Source organism: Odontesthes bonariensis, chromosome 20 (genome assembly GCF_027942865.1).
Source record: "Odontesthes bonariensis isolate fOdoBon6 chromosome 20, fOdoBon6.hap1, whole genome shotgun sequence".
Taxonomy (NCBI): domain Eukaryota; kingdom Metazoa; phylum Chordata; class Actinopteri; order Atheriniformes; family Atherinopsidae; genus Odontesthes; species Odontesthes bonariensis.
The window spans coordinates 568,515-580,781 of NC_134525.1; the positions used below are offsets into that span (position 1 = coordinate 568,515).

The 12,267-nt window shown below is 50.0% G+C and overlaps 1 protein-coding gene across 11 annotated transcripts in view; it reads left to right on the forward strand.

Moving 5' to 3' along the window:
- The window catches only part of kmt2ca (lysine (K)-specific methyltransferase 2Ca), an 81,861-nt gene extending 74,065 nt beyond the window's left edge, over positions 1–7,796 (forward strand). For all 11 annotated transcript variants that reach the window (XM_075452644.1, XM_075452646.1, XM_075452645.1 and 8 more), the window contains 6 exons: positions 1,228–1,364; positions 4,109–4,236; positions 4,918–5,236; positions 5,704–5,777; positions 6,728–6,836; positions 6,914–7,796. In XM_075452644.1, coding sequence (XP_075308759.1) covers positions 1,228–1,364; positions 4,109–4,236; positions 4,918–5,236; positions 5,704–5,777; positions 6,728–6,836; positions 6,914–7,006 — 860 coding nt within the window. In that variant the 3' untranslated portion in view covers positions 7,007–7,796. The remainder of the gene's footprint in view (positions 1–1,227; positions 1,365–4,108; positions 4,237–4,917; positions 5,237–5,703; positions 5,778–6,727; positions 6,837–6,913) is intronic.
- The last annotated feature ends 4,471 nt before the right edge of the window (positions 7,797–12,267 follow it).

Sequence of the window (12,267 nt, forward strand, 5' to 3'; positions counted from 1 at the left end):
CACCCCGGTTCTGTTTGCAGCTAGAGGTCCGAAGGGTACGCACCCCGGTTCTGTTTGCAGCTGGAGGTCCGAAGGGTACGCACCCCGGTTCTGTTTGCAGCTGGAGGTCCGAAGGGTACGCACCCCGGTTCTGTTAGCAGCAAGAGGTCCGAAGGGTACGCACCCCGGTTCTGTTTGCAGCCAGAGGTCCGAAGGGTACGCACCCCGGTTCTGTTTGCAGCCAGAGGTCCGAAGGGTACGCACCCCGGTTCTGTTTGCAGCCAGAGGTCCGAAGGGTACGCACCCCGGTTCTGTTTGCAGCCAGAGGTCCGAAGGGTACGCACCCCGGTTCTGTTTGCAGCCAAAGGTCCGAAGGGTACGCACCCCGGTTCTGTTTGCAGCAAGAGGTCCGAAGGGTACGCACCCCGGTTCTGTTTGCAGCTAGAGGTCCGAAGGGTACGCACCCCGGTTCTGTTTGCAGCTAGAGGTCCGAAGGGTACGCACCCCGGTTCTGTTTGCAGCTAGAGGTCCGAAGGGTACGCACCCCGGTTCTGTTTGCAGCCAGAGGTCCGAAGGGTACGCACCCCGGTTCTGTTTGCAGCCAGAGGTCCGAAGGGTACGCACCCCGGTTCTGTTTGCAGCCAGAGGTCCGAAGGGTACGCACCCCGGTTCTGTTTACAGCTATAGGTCCGAAGGGTACGCACCCCGGTTCTGTTTGCAGCCAGAGGTCCGAAGGGTACGCACCCCGGTTCTGTTTGCAGCCGGAGGTCCGAAGGGTACGCACCCCGGTTCTGTTTGCAGCTAGAGGTCCGAAGGGTACGCACCCCGGTTCTGTTTGCAGCCGGAGGTCCGAAGGGTACGCACCCCGGTTCTGTTTGCAGCCAGAGGTCCGAAGGGTACGCACCCCGGTTCTGTTTACAGCCAGAGGTCCGAAGGGTACGCACCCCGGTTCTGTTTGCAGCTAGAGGTCCGAAGGGTACGCACCCCGGTTCTGTTTGCAGCTAGAGGTCCGAAGGGTACGCACCCCGGTTCTGTTTACAGCTATAGGTCCGAAGGGTACGCACCCCGGTTCTGTTTGCAGCCGGAGGTCCGAAGGGTACGCACCCCGGTTCTGTTTACAGCCGGAGGTCCGAAGGGTACGCACCCCGGTTCTGTTTGCAGCTAAAGGTCAGAATGATGCCTGTTTGCTGTGTAAACAGAACCGGTTCTGGTTCTGGTTCTAAATGTTTACTCGCTGTGTGTCTGCAGCCGTGTGGGACCAGATTCTGGATCCAGTGGCTCAGATCAGGAGCTCCAGTGGAACCCTGAAGCTGTTCCCCGTTTACCTGAAAGGAGAAGATCTGTTTGGGCTGACCACGTCTGCGGTGACCCGGATCATCGAGTCGGTACGTCACACACACACAGTGATACATGTCACCTGACGGTAGAACCGAGCGGAACGTCCAGGACGGTAATAACTGTCGGTAGAACCTAGCGGAACGTCCAGGACGGTAATAACTGTCGGTAGAACCTAGCGGAACGTCCAGGACATTAACAACTGTCGGTAGAACCGAGCGGAACGTCCAGGACGGTAATAACTGTCGGCAGAACCTAGCGGAACGTCCAGGACGGTAATAACTGTCGGTAGAACCGAGCGGAACGTCCAGGACGGTAATAACTGTCGGTAGAACCGAGCGGAACGTCCAGGACGGTAATAACTGTCGGTAGAACCGAGCGGAACGTCCAGGACGGTAATAACTGTCGGCAGAACCGAGCGGAACGTCCAGGACGGTAATAACTGTCGGCAGAACCTAGCGGAACGTCCAGGACGGTAATAACTGTCGGCAGAACCGAGCGGAACGTCCAGGACGGTAACAACTGTCGGTAGAACCTAGCGGAACGTCCAGGACGGTAATAACTGTCGGTAGAACCGAGCGGAACGTCCAGGACGGTAATAACTGTCGGTAGAACCGAGCGGAACGTCCAGGACGGTAATAACTGTCGGCAGAACCGAGCGGAACGTCCAGGACGGTAATAACTGTCGGCAGAACCTAGCGGAACGTCCAGGACGGTAATAACTGTCGGCAGAACCGAGCGGAACGTCCAGGACGGTAACAACTGTCGGTAGAACCGAGCGGAACGTCCAGGACGGTAATAACTGTCGGTAGAACCGAGCGGAACGTCCAGGACGGTAATAACTGTCGGTAGAACCTAGCGGAACGTCCAGGACGGTAATAACTGTTGTTAGAACCGAGCGGAACGTCCAGGACGGTAATAACTGTTGTTAGAACCGAGCGGAACGTCCAGGACGGTAATAACTGTCGGTAGAACCTAGCGGAACGTCCAGGACGGTAACAACTGTCGGTAGAACCTAGCGGAACGTCCAGGACGGTAACAACTGTCGGTAGAACCGAGCGGAACGTCCAGGACGGTAACAACTGTCGGCAGAACCGAGCGGAACGTCCAGGACGGTAATAACTGTCGGTAGAACCGAGCGGAACGTCCAGGACGGTAACAACTGTCGGCAGAACCGAGCGGAACGTCCAGGACGGTAAGAACTGTCGGCAGAACCGAGCGGAACGTCCAGGACGGTAATAACTGTCGGTAGAACCGAGCGGAACGTCCAGGACGGTAATAACTGTCGGCAGAACCGAGCGGAACGTCCAGGACGGTAATAACTGTCGGCAGAACCGAGCGGAACGTCAAGGATGGTAATAACTGTCGGTAGAACCGAACGGAACGTCCAGGACGGTAATAACTGTCGGTAGAACCGAACGGAACGTCCAGGACGGTAATAACTGTCGGTAGAACCGAGCGGAACGTCCAGGACGGTAATAACTGTCGGTAGAACCGAACGGAACGTCCAGGACGGTAATAACTGTCGGTAGAACCGAGCGGAACGTCCAGGACGGTAATAACTGTCGGTAGAACCTAGCGGAACGTCCAGGACGGTAATAACTGTCGGTAGAACCGAACGGAACGTCCAGGACGGTAATAACTGTCGGTAGAACCGAGCGGAACGTCCAGGACGGTAATAACTGTCGGTAGAACCGAGCGGAACGTCCAGGACGGTAATAACTGTCGGTAGAACCGAGCGGAACGTCCAGGACGGTAATAACTGTCGGCAGAACCGAGCAGAACGTCCAGGACGGTAATAACTGTCGGCAGAACCTAGCGGAACGTCCAGGACGGTAACAACTGTCGGCAGAACCGAGCGGAACGTCCAGGACGGTAACAACTGTCGGTAGAACCTAGCGGAACGTCCAGGACGGTAATAACTGTCGGTAGAACCGAGCGGAACGTCCAGGACGGTAATAACTGTCGGTAGAACCGAGCGGAACGTCCAGGACGGTAATAACTGTCGGCAGAACCGAGCGGAACGTCCAGGACGGTAATAACTGTCGGCAGAACCTAGCGGAACGTCCAGGACGGTAATAACTGTCGGCAGAACCGAGCGGAACGTCCAGGACGGTAACAACTGTCGGTAGAACCGAGCGGAACGTCCAGGACGGTAATAACTGTCGGTAGAACCTAGCGGAACGTCCAGGACGGTAATAACTGTTGTTAGAACCGAGCGGAACGTCCAGGACGGTAATAACTGTTGTTAGAACCGAGCGGAACGTCCAGGACGGTAATAACTGTCGGTAGAACCTAGCGGAACGTCCAGGACGGTAACAACTGTCGGTAGAACCTAGCGGAACGTCCAGGACGGTAACAACTGTCGGTAGAACCTAGCGGAACGTCCAGGATGGTAACAACTGTCGGTAGAACCTAGCGGAACGTCCAGGACGGTAACAACTGTCGGTAGAACCTAGCGGAACGTCCAGGATGGTAACAACTGTCGGTAGAACCTAGCGGAACGTCCAGGATGGTAACAACTGTCGGTAGAACCTAGCGGAACGTCCAGGACGGTAACAACTGTCGGTAGAACCGAGCGGAACGTCCAGGACGGTAACAACTGTCGGTAGAACCGAGCGGAACGTCCAGGACGGTAATAACTGTCGGTAGAACCGAGCGGAACGTCCAGGACGGTAATAACTGTCGGTAGAACCGAGCGGAACGTCCAGGACGGTAATAACTGTCGGTAGAACCGAACGGAACGTCCTCCAGCACAAAGGAACCACAGAATCATGAACATCTCTGTTTGCAGCTGCCCGGCGTGGAGGCCTGTGAGCGCTACACCTTCCGGTACGGCAGGAACCCGCTCATGGAGTGGCCTCTGGCCTTCAACCCGTCGGGCTCGGCCCGCTCCGAACCCAAAGCCCTTCAAGCCAAGAGGTAATGACATCACTTCCTGTTTGGTGTCTGAGCAGACGCTGTTTTCAGGTCTAGTCCACAGGTGACTTTAGAAGAGGTTCAGTTTGACAGCTCAGCAGGAGTCCCCACCCCAGAGTCCCCACCCCAGAGTCCCCACCCCAGAGTCCCCACCCCAGAGTCCCCACCCCAGAGTCCCCACCCCAGAGTCCCCACCCCAGAGTCCCCACCCAGAGTCCCCGGCCCAGAGTCCCCGGCCCAGAGTCCCCACCCAGAGTCCCCACCCAGAGTCCCCACCCCAGAGTCCCCACCCCAGAGTCCCCACCCCAGAGTCCCCACCCCAGAGTCCCCGGCCCAGAGTCCCCACCCAGAGTCCCCACCCAGAGTCCCCACCCAGAGTCCCCACCCAGAGTCCCCACCCAGAGTCCCCACCCAGAGTCCCCACCCAGAGTCCCCGGCCCAGAGTCCCCGGCCCAGAGTCCCCGGCCCAGAGTCCCCGGCCCAGAGTCCCCGGCCCAGAGTCCCCGGCCCAGAGTCCCCGGCCCAGAGTCCCCGGCCCAGAGTCCCCGGCCCAGAGTCCCCGGCCTCTTCATTAAGCCACTGAACTCGGAGCTATGAAGCATTCAGGCAGGAAAAAGGCTCCTAACTCAAGGGATGAACCAGTGTTGTGTCCACACAGAACTGACGCCTTGCTCTCCACCTCAGGCCCAACCTGCTGACCAGCATCGCTCCCAGGTGTCAGGGTTCGGTGGGCTCCATCGTGGGCCTCGTTCCCGGCGTCATCTCCCTGTCTCCTGGCGAATCCATGGCCGGCGCCCATCAGGGCCGCCACTCCAAGTCGGCGCAGTACCGCCGCATGAAGGCGGAGTGGAAGAGCAACGTGTACCTGGCCCGCTCTGGTATCCAGGGCCTCGGGCTGTACGCCGCCAGAGACATCGAGAGGTGCACCATGATCATCGAGTACATCGGCACCCTCATCAGGAGCGAAGTGGCCAATCGCAAGGAGAGGCTGTACGAGTCGCAGGTAAGGCGCACGCCGTCCACTTCCTGTTGGCTCAGACTCATTAAATTAAATTAAATTAAATTAAATTAAATTAAATAGTAATGAGCCTCTGAGCCGGGTCCTTACAGCCCAAAGAAACCCCAAAAGGAAACGAATGAACACAATGAGCCCGATCCAGAGCAGAAACATAGAGATGAGTGTAGCCGAAGGGACCATGAATGTAGAGTGAGGCTGAAAATGAGTTATCTTCCCAAACTGATAGAAGGTGGAGTAAAACAGGGGACTTCCTGTTTTACTCCACCCAGACCACAGCAGCTACAGCCATCACCATGGCAATGATGGAGCCACCTCAGCTTTAAATCCTGCTGGTCAATATTTCACTGATGAAGGTCCAGATGATCCGGTTCTGTTCAACTTTTAGCTTCTCCATAGAACCTCTGTAGAACTGTAGAACAGTTCCATGACTCTGGTGTTCTTCTGTTTTGTAGAACCGAGGTGTTTACATGTTCCGGATCGACAACGACTTTGTGATCGACGCCACCATCACTGGAGGACCTGCCAGGTGAGACCAGAGGTTCTGAAGCAGTTGGATGTTGGAAATCCTTCAGATTTCTTCTTCGTGTGTCGCAGAAATGAATCAAACCTCTAATATGTTTAAATGTGAAATTAATTTATGCAAAAATAATGTGGCAGCTTTATTTAATTTGTCAGTTTTAGATTATTTTGTTCTTTTCATTGAAATGTCATTTATTTATTTGTCATTTCTGCATTGTTTTCTGTGACATCATATAGATCGATTTATTCCCTCCAAATTATTTATTTCTTTATTATAATTTATTCTACAACACATTTCTATTGATCTCTAGATGTATTTACTTTTTATTTCCATGTTTTTTGTCGGTCTTTACGTCCTTGTTTGCATTTCACTGACCAGAGAAACAATATGGCCGCAGCTCAAGGAGTTAAGAAGCAGATACGTAATTATGCAAATGAGGGGGCGGGGTTTCAGGTTGGTCCATGGGATCAGCTCCTCATCTATTGGCTAGATCGAGTTTCAGACGGTTCTTGAAACAGGAAGTAGCAGAAACGGGTGAATTGTGTTCTCTGAGGTCTAATTGGTCCAAATTTAAATATTTATTTAACTTTATAAAGTTTGCTGTAAGGCTGACAGCAAGTTAAGCTAACCGCTAATGCTGTTAGCCTTCCCTACTTCCTGTTTCTGTGACTCGGTCTGAAACCCCGCCCCCTCATTTGCATAATGAGGCATAAAGCCTAACGGGAAAATGTGTAAATAAATGGGGGGGGTAAATACATCTATAGATTAATAATTAAATTAAAACATGTACGGAGAAATTAAAATAAATTAATTAATAACTTTAACAGAAGCTTGAATGCAGCTTAAAATGTTTTAAATAAATTTTTATTTCATTTGAGTCGCAGCATCTGCAGTTTTATGAAAAGTGTTGACAGTCGGAGGTCAAAGGTCACCCTTCATGTGTCTTTGATTGACAGGTACATCAACCACTCGTGCGCTCCCAACTGCATCACAGAGGTGGTGACGGTGGAGAAGGAGAACAAGATCATCATCAGCTCCTGCAGGCGCATCCAGAGAGGAGAGGAGGTACCGATCAATCAGTCAATCAATCAATCAATCGATCATGAGCTGGTACTCACTGCCCCCCCCCCCTCCCCCCACAGCTGTGTTACGACTACAAGTTTGACCTGGAGGACGACCAACATAAGATCCCGTGTCACTGTGGAGCCGTCAACTGTCGCAAATGGATGAACTGAGCACACGTGCACGCTCACATGCACACACACACACACGTGCACACACACACACACAGGCAGCTCGCTCTCTCTCTGTGCTGAAGCTGGGTGTCGATCGCCCACGCCTCTGTGGGCGGAGCTTATTTCTGAACTTCTTCATCATAAGAATAATAAAACTGATCGATAATAATAATGATGATGATTAGGGGGCGGGGCTATAAAGAGACGGGACGGGTGGGGTCTGATGATTGACAGGCGAGGGGGCGGGGCTACAGAAGAGGCTGGTCCTCTGTGTAAATACGGATGTAAATGATCCCTGAACGCGTCGTCCTTTAACTTGCACTAAGACGGAAAACGACAGAAAACACAAACGTACTTGATTCCACGAGTCGCTCCTCTTCCTCTTCCTCCTCCTCCCCCCCGTGTCTGTTAATTTACTGTAAAATAAGAGATTTTGTTCTTTTTGTATTTATTACTGAATGAAGCTATTTTCTAAACCTGTTGGAGGTCCAGAGTGGCAGCGTGTAAATATCTGTACCATAGATTAAAAGCCAGACACAGAAATCACTCCACCATCCCTCGTCCCGTCTGATTGGCCGGCAGTCACGTGACTTTTCCTCGCCGTGTACATACGAGGTTTTATGAGGACTCTGCTGATGTGTACAGATAAACAACATGAAGCCTTGTTTTTGTTTTTTTTATTAATGGATGTAAACAAAGTGATGTTTGTTTTTTTGTTTGTTTTTGGGGGAAAATCTGGTGAATCTGATTTAGAATCATTTACAGAAAATAAAATATTTTACATCTTGAACCCGTGTTTGATATTTGTTCTTCGCGTGGTCGCAGCGCAGATTTAAAACCACGTTTCTGGATCGTTTAAAGGTGCATCCGGCTCCGGTTGGGTTCCGGTTGGGTCCGGTTGGGTCCGGTTGGGTCCGGTTGGGTCCAGTTGGGTCCGGTTTCAAAGCTTTATTCAAACAGACACGACTCTGAAGCTTTTCTGGGGTTCAGGATTACGACAGAAGTAGGACATAAAGCAATAAATAAAGGTTCTACATGGTAACATGCCACTGAAATCATTTAAAAAGTGGGCAGAAAACATTGAGATTAAAGTTGGGTGAAATAATCGTGTTTTTACTGATGATGCAATATGTCGTTTGATCACCTGTTAAAAAAGGACGACCTTTGACCCCTCTGGCCTCTGATTTCAGGCACATCTCTGATATTTTTTTTTTTTTAAATCAAAGGTTCTTGAGAAAATAGTTTCTTTGGCCCCACCGGTTGTGTCTCTCAGGGTTCTGTGTTGGGCCCCACCGGTGGTGTCTCTCAGGGTTCTGTGTTGGGCCCCACCGGTGGTGTCCCTCAGGGTTCTGTGTTGGGCCCCACCGGTGGTGTCTCAGGGTTCTGTGTTGGGGCCCCACCGGTGGTGTCTCTCAGGGTTCTGTGTTGGGCCCCACCGGTGGTGTCCCTCAGGGTTCTGTGTTGGGCCCCACCGGTGGTGTCCCTCAGGGTTCTGTGTTGGGCTCCACCGGTGGTGTCCCTCAGGGTTCTGTGTTGGGCCCCACCGGTGGTGTCCCTCAGGGTTCTGTGTTGGGCCCCACCGGTGGTGTCTCTCAGGGTTCTGTGTTGAGCCCCACCGGTGGTGTCCCTCAGGGTTCTGTGTTGAGCCCCACCGGTGGTGTCTCTCAGGGTTCTGTGTTGGGGCCCCACCGGTGATGTCTCTCAGGGTTCTGTGTTGGGCCCCACCGGTGGTGTCCCTCAGGGTTCTGTGTTGAGCCCCACCGGTGGTGTCTCTCAGGGTTCTGTGTTGAGCCCCACCGGTGGTGTCTCTCAGGGTTCTGTGTTGGGGCCCCACCGGTGGTGTCTCTCAGGGTTCTGTGTTGGGCCCCACCGGTGGTGTCTCTCAGGGTTCTGTGTTGGGCCCCACCGGTGGTGTCCCTCAGGGTTCTGTGTTGAGCCCCACCGGTGGTGTCCCTCAGGGTTCTGTGTTGGGCCCCACCGGTGGTGTCTCTCAGGGTTCTGTGTTGGGCCCCACCGGTGGTGTCCCTCAGGGTTCTGTGTTGAGCCCCACCGGTGGTGTCTCTCAGGGTTCTGTGTTGAGCCCCACCGGTGGTGTCTCTCAGGGTTCTGTGTTGGGGCCCCACCGGTGGTGTCTCTCAGGGTTCTGTGTTGGGCCCCACCGGTGGTGTCTCTCAGGGTTCTGTGTTGGGCCCCACCGGTGGTGTCCCTCAGGGTTCTGTGTTGAGCCCCACCGGTGGTGTCCCTCAGGGTTCTGTGTTGGGCCCCACCGGTGGTGTCTCTCAGGGTTCTGTGTTGGGCCCCACCGGTGGTGTCTCTCAGGGTTCTGTGTTGGGGCCCCACCGGTGGTGTCTCTCAGGGTTCTGTGTTGGGGCCCCACCGGTGGTGTCTCTCAGGGTTCTGTGTTGGGCCCCACCGGTGGTGTCCCTCAGGGTTCTGTGTTGGGCCCCACGGACTCTCTTTGTATCTTTGCATCTGTTTCTGAGAAACGGAACATTTCCTTTCAGTCAGCCAACCAGCTGCTCCTTGATGTAACCAGAACCAGGCTGAAAACTAAAGGAGATCCAGATCTATATCAGATCTGCTCTCACTGCTGAGACATTCAGATCAGTCTGATTTGAGCAGATTTATTCAGGATTCTATGCTTTAAGACAGCCATTGGTGCTGTATAAATAAAGGTCATATGAGAGAAGGAGGAGCAGAAGAAGAAGAATGGGGTTTCAGCAGCTCAGCAATATATTGTGGAATATCTAACATTACTCCAAAGACTGGAGTAATGTTAGATATTCTGTTGCTGCAGCATTTTATACGGTCTGAAAACGGTCCAAAGCTGATTTATTTAAACTGGTTGGAAGACTGTTACAGAGCGGAAAACGTGGATAATCATCTCAAGTTCAGCTTTAGACAGTTTTTAAATGTTCAACGTTTGTAAGGTAACGGGAGCAAAGGAGGGCCGAGTAACAGATGGAAGCAAAATGTAGACACGATGTTGAGAAATATCTGACCTGATGAAAGCAACTTTACTTCCAAAGAAGTGTGAAAACACTGGTGCCTAAAGAATGTCAGGTTCATGCCTTCTCAGGGCAATAGAGCAGTTTGCTCCTCTTTATGGAGACACCCCCACCTGGCCTTCTTAATGTTAGATCCTCATTTGTGAGTCACTTTGGTGTTTCTCTCTGGAGTTGTGCTCCAGCAAGCTGCATATTTGCAGCAGCACAGTCCTTGGTGATCTAAATCAGGATGTCAGCCATTCGTCTGTCTCCAGGATATCTACATGTTCTCGGAACACATGCTCTCTTCCAAAAGTCTGAGGCGCTAAGGCATCCAAAAGCAGCTGGTTACACTTCCCATTGACCTTGTTATATCCAGAGTAAGATTAACCTTCAATTAGTGCATAATTTAAGTCAAACAGAATGTCAGCATCATTATGGGGTATAATGTATATATTTATTTATGTTTGCTTCAAAGTAATTAAATATACAATCCATTAGTCAAGCAAACTTGATTGAAATTACAGCGGACTTGTGAGGGACCAAGCTTGAGTAAGGACAAAGGTATTCAAAAAATGAGAAACAATTTCAATTTAATAGTTCCAAAAATTAATAAATCCAAAAAAGTCAAATATGAATAACAATTAAATCATACAAAAAAACAAATTTGCGCCCAACTAAAATGAGGTCAACTAATTGAACACTAACAACACAACCAAAAACTGACCTCCAAACAAAGAACCAAAGGCTGCTTAAATAGGGACGGAGTAACCCAAATCTGCCCCATGAGGGAGCATAATAAAAGGGAAAAATTACAAAATTAACTCCTGCAAGATATTAAACCAATAAAGCAAAACTAACTTTAACTTAGTACAAGTAATCAGTGAATGTTAAAGTGACAAAATTAAGGAACTAAGGCCAAATTTAACAAATAAAGTCGTCGCCCCCCCCCAGTCTTTTAGAAAGAGTGGTATGTTCCAGGCTTCCTCCTCCAGCTGATCTCAATTTGCAGAAGAACAAGTGTAAGTAAATCGTTAAAAAAATTGTCTAAAATGCAAATATAGAATAAATACTAACACGATGTAGTGGTGGTAAGAGCATCCACCACAGGACTAGTTTAGGAAACTCCTAGGACAGGTCTGGATCACTGTAAATTCTGTCGTTGTTTGTCTCCAGCTGTGGAGAGTTTGTTGTATTTTTTAGGGAGTTCCCTCTTCATCGCACCTTTCTGATGCTGTGAATAGCTGGTTAGGGTTTAAAGGATTTCTAGGTTTTGGTCATTTAAAACTTTTAAGCGCTTTAATTCTTGTGTAACCCTCCTGTTAACTTGCAGGTCAAAAGTGACCCACTACCATGTTTAGCTGTAGAAAAAATACCTTAAACTAAATTTTTCCAACTGGAAATTTTATGACTTTTCCTAAAGGGACCCCATCATTAGAAAAAGTCACACTTTATTTTTGTTTATGTTTCCATGTGGGCTGTACACCACTAGGGTACAAAGATTGTCTTATGGGTCATTTTTGACCCGTGAATTATAAAAACATTTAAACACCAGAAAAAAGTTCACTGTTTTTTTCCCTTTCAATGTGATTAATTAAGAAGTAATTACTTCACATTTATATAATAGCAATAATAAACCTTTATTATGTACAAGAAAACTGAGAAAACAAGAAAACTGTTGGTCCAACTGACAGTTGGTTTGTGGTAAAATAAAATAAAATAAAAATGTAAAAAAAGTGTAATCCTGAAAACTGGTGATTGTCTTTTTGTATTGTGTAACAAAAAATACATGATAAAAAATTTATTGAATTGAGTTGAATAGATCAATAACAGGTGGTTTCATCATACAAAATAGAATTTGGATTTAAAATTCAATTAAGTTGCTTTTTTTGGGGTCTTTGATAGGGCAGGTCATTTTTGACCCGTAGGACAAAGGGAGTAAACACAATATTAAGACCGCACAAAGGGTTAAAAAGAAGGAGCATACGATTCAACAAGGATCCAAATGATGCTCACAGGGCGCTCTGAGGCAGAACTGAGTATCCACATCACATTCCTTACAGCTTGTCATGAGGTCAATAACAAACTCTGACTGTTTAAGGTTGTCAGGGCTTTCTAACGGGACTTGGTACCCATTCTCAGACAGGAGGGATGATGATGTATTCACCTGGCCTGCATTGTTCTGCCTCACTAATCTCTCGTTCTGATAGTTGATTCCGTTTCCAAACTTTAGAACACTGTCAGAAGTTATTCCTGTAAGTTTAGATGGCTTTA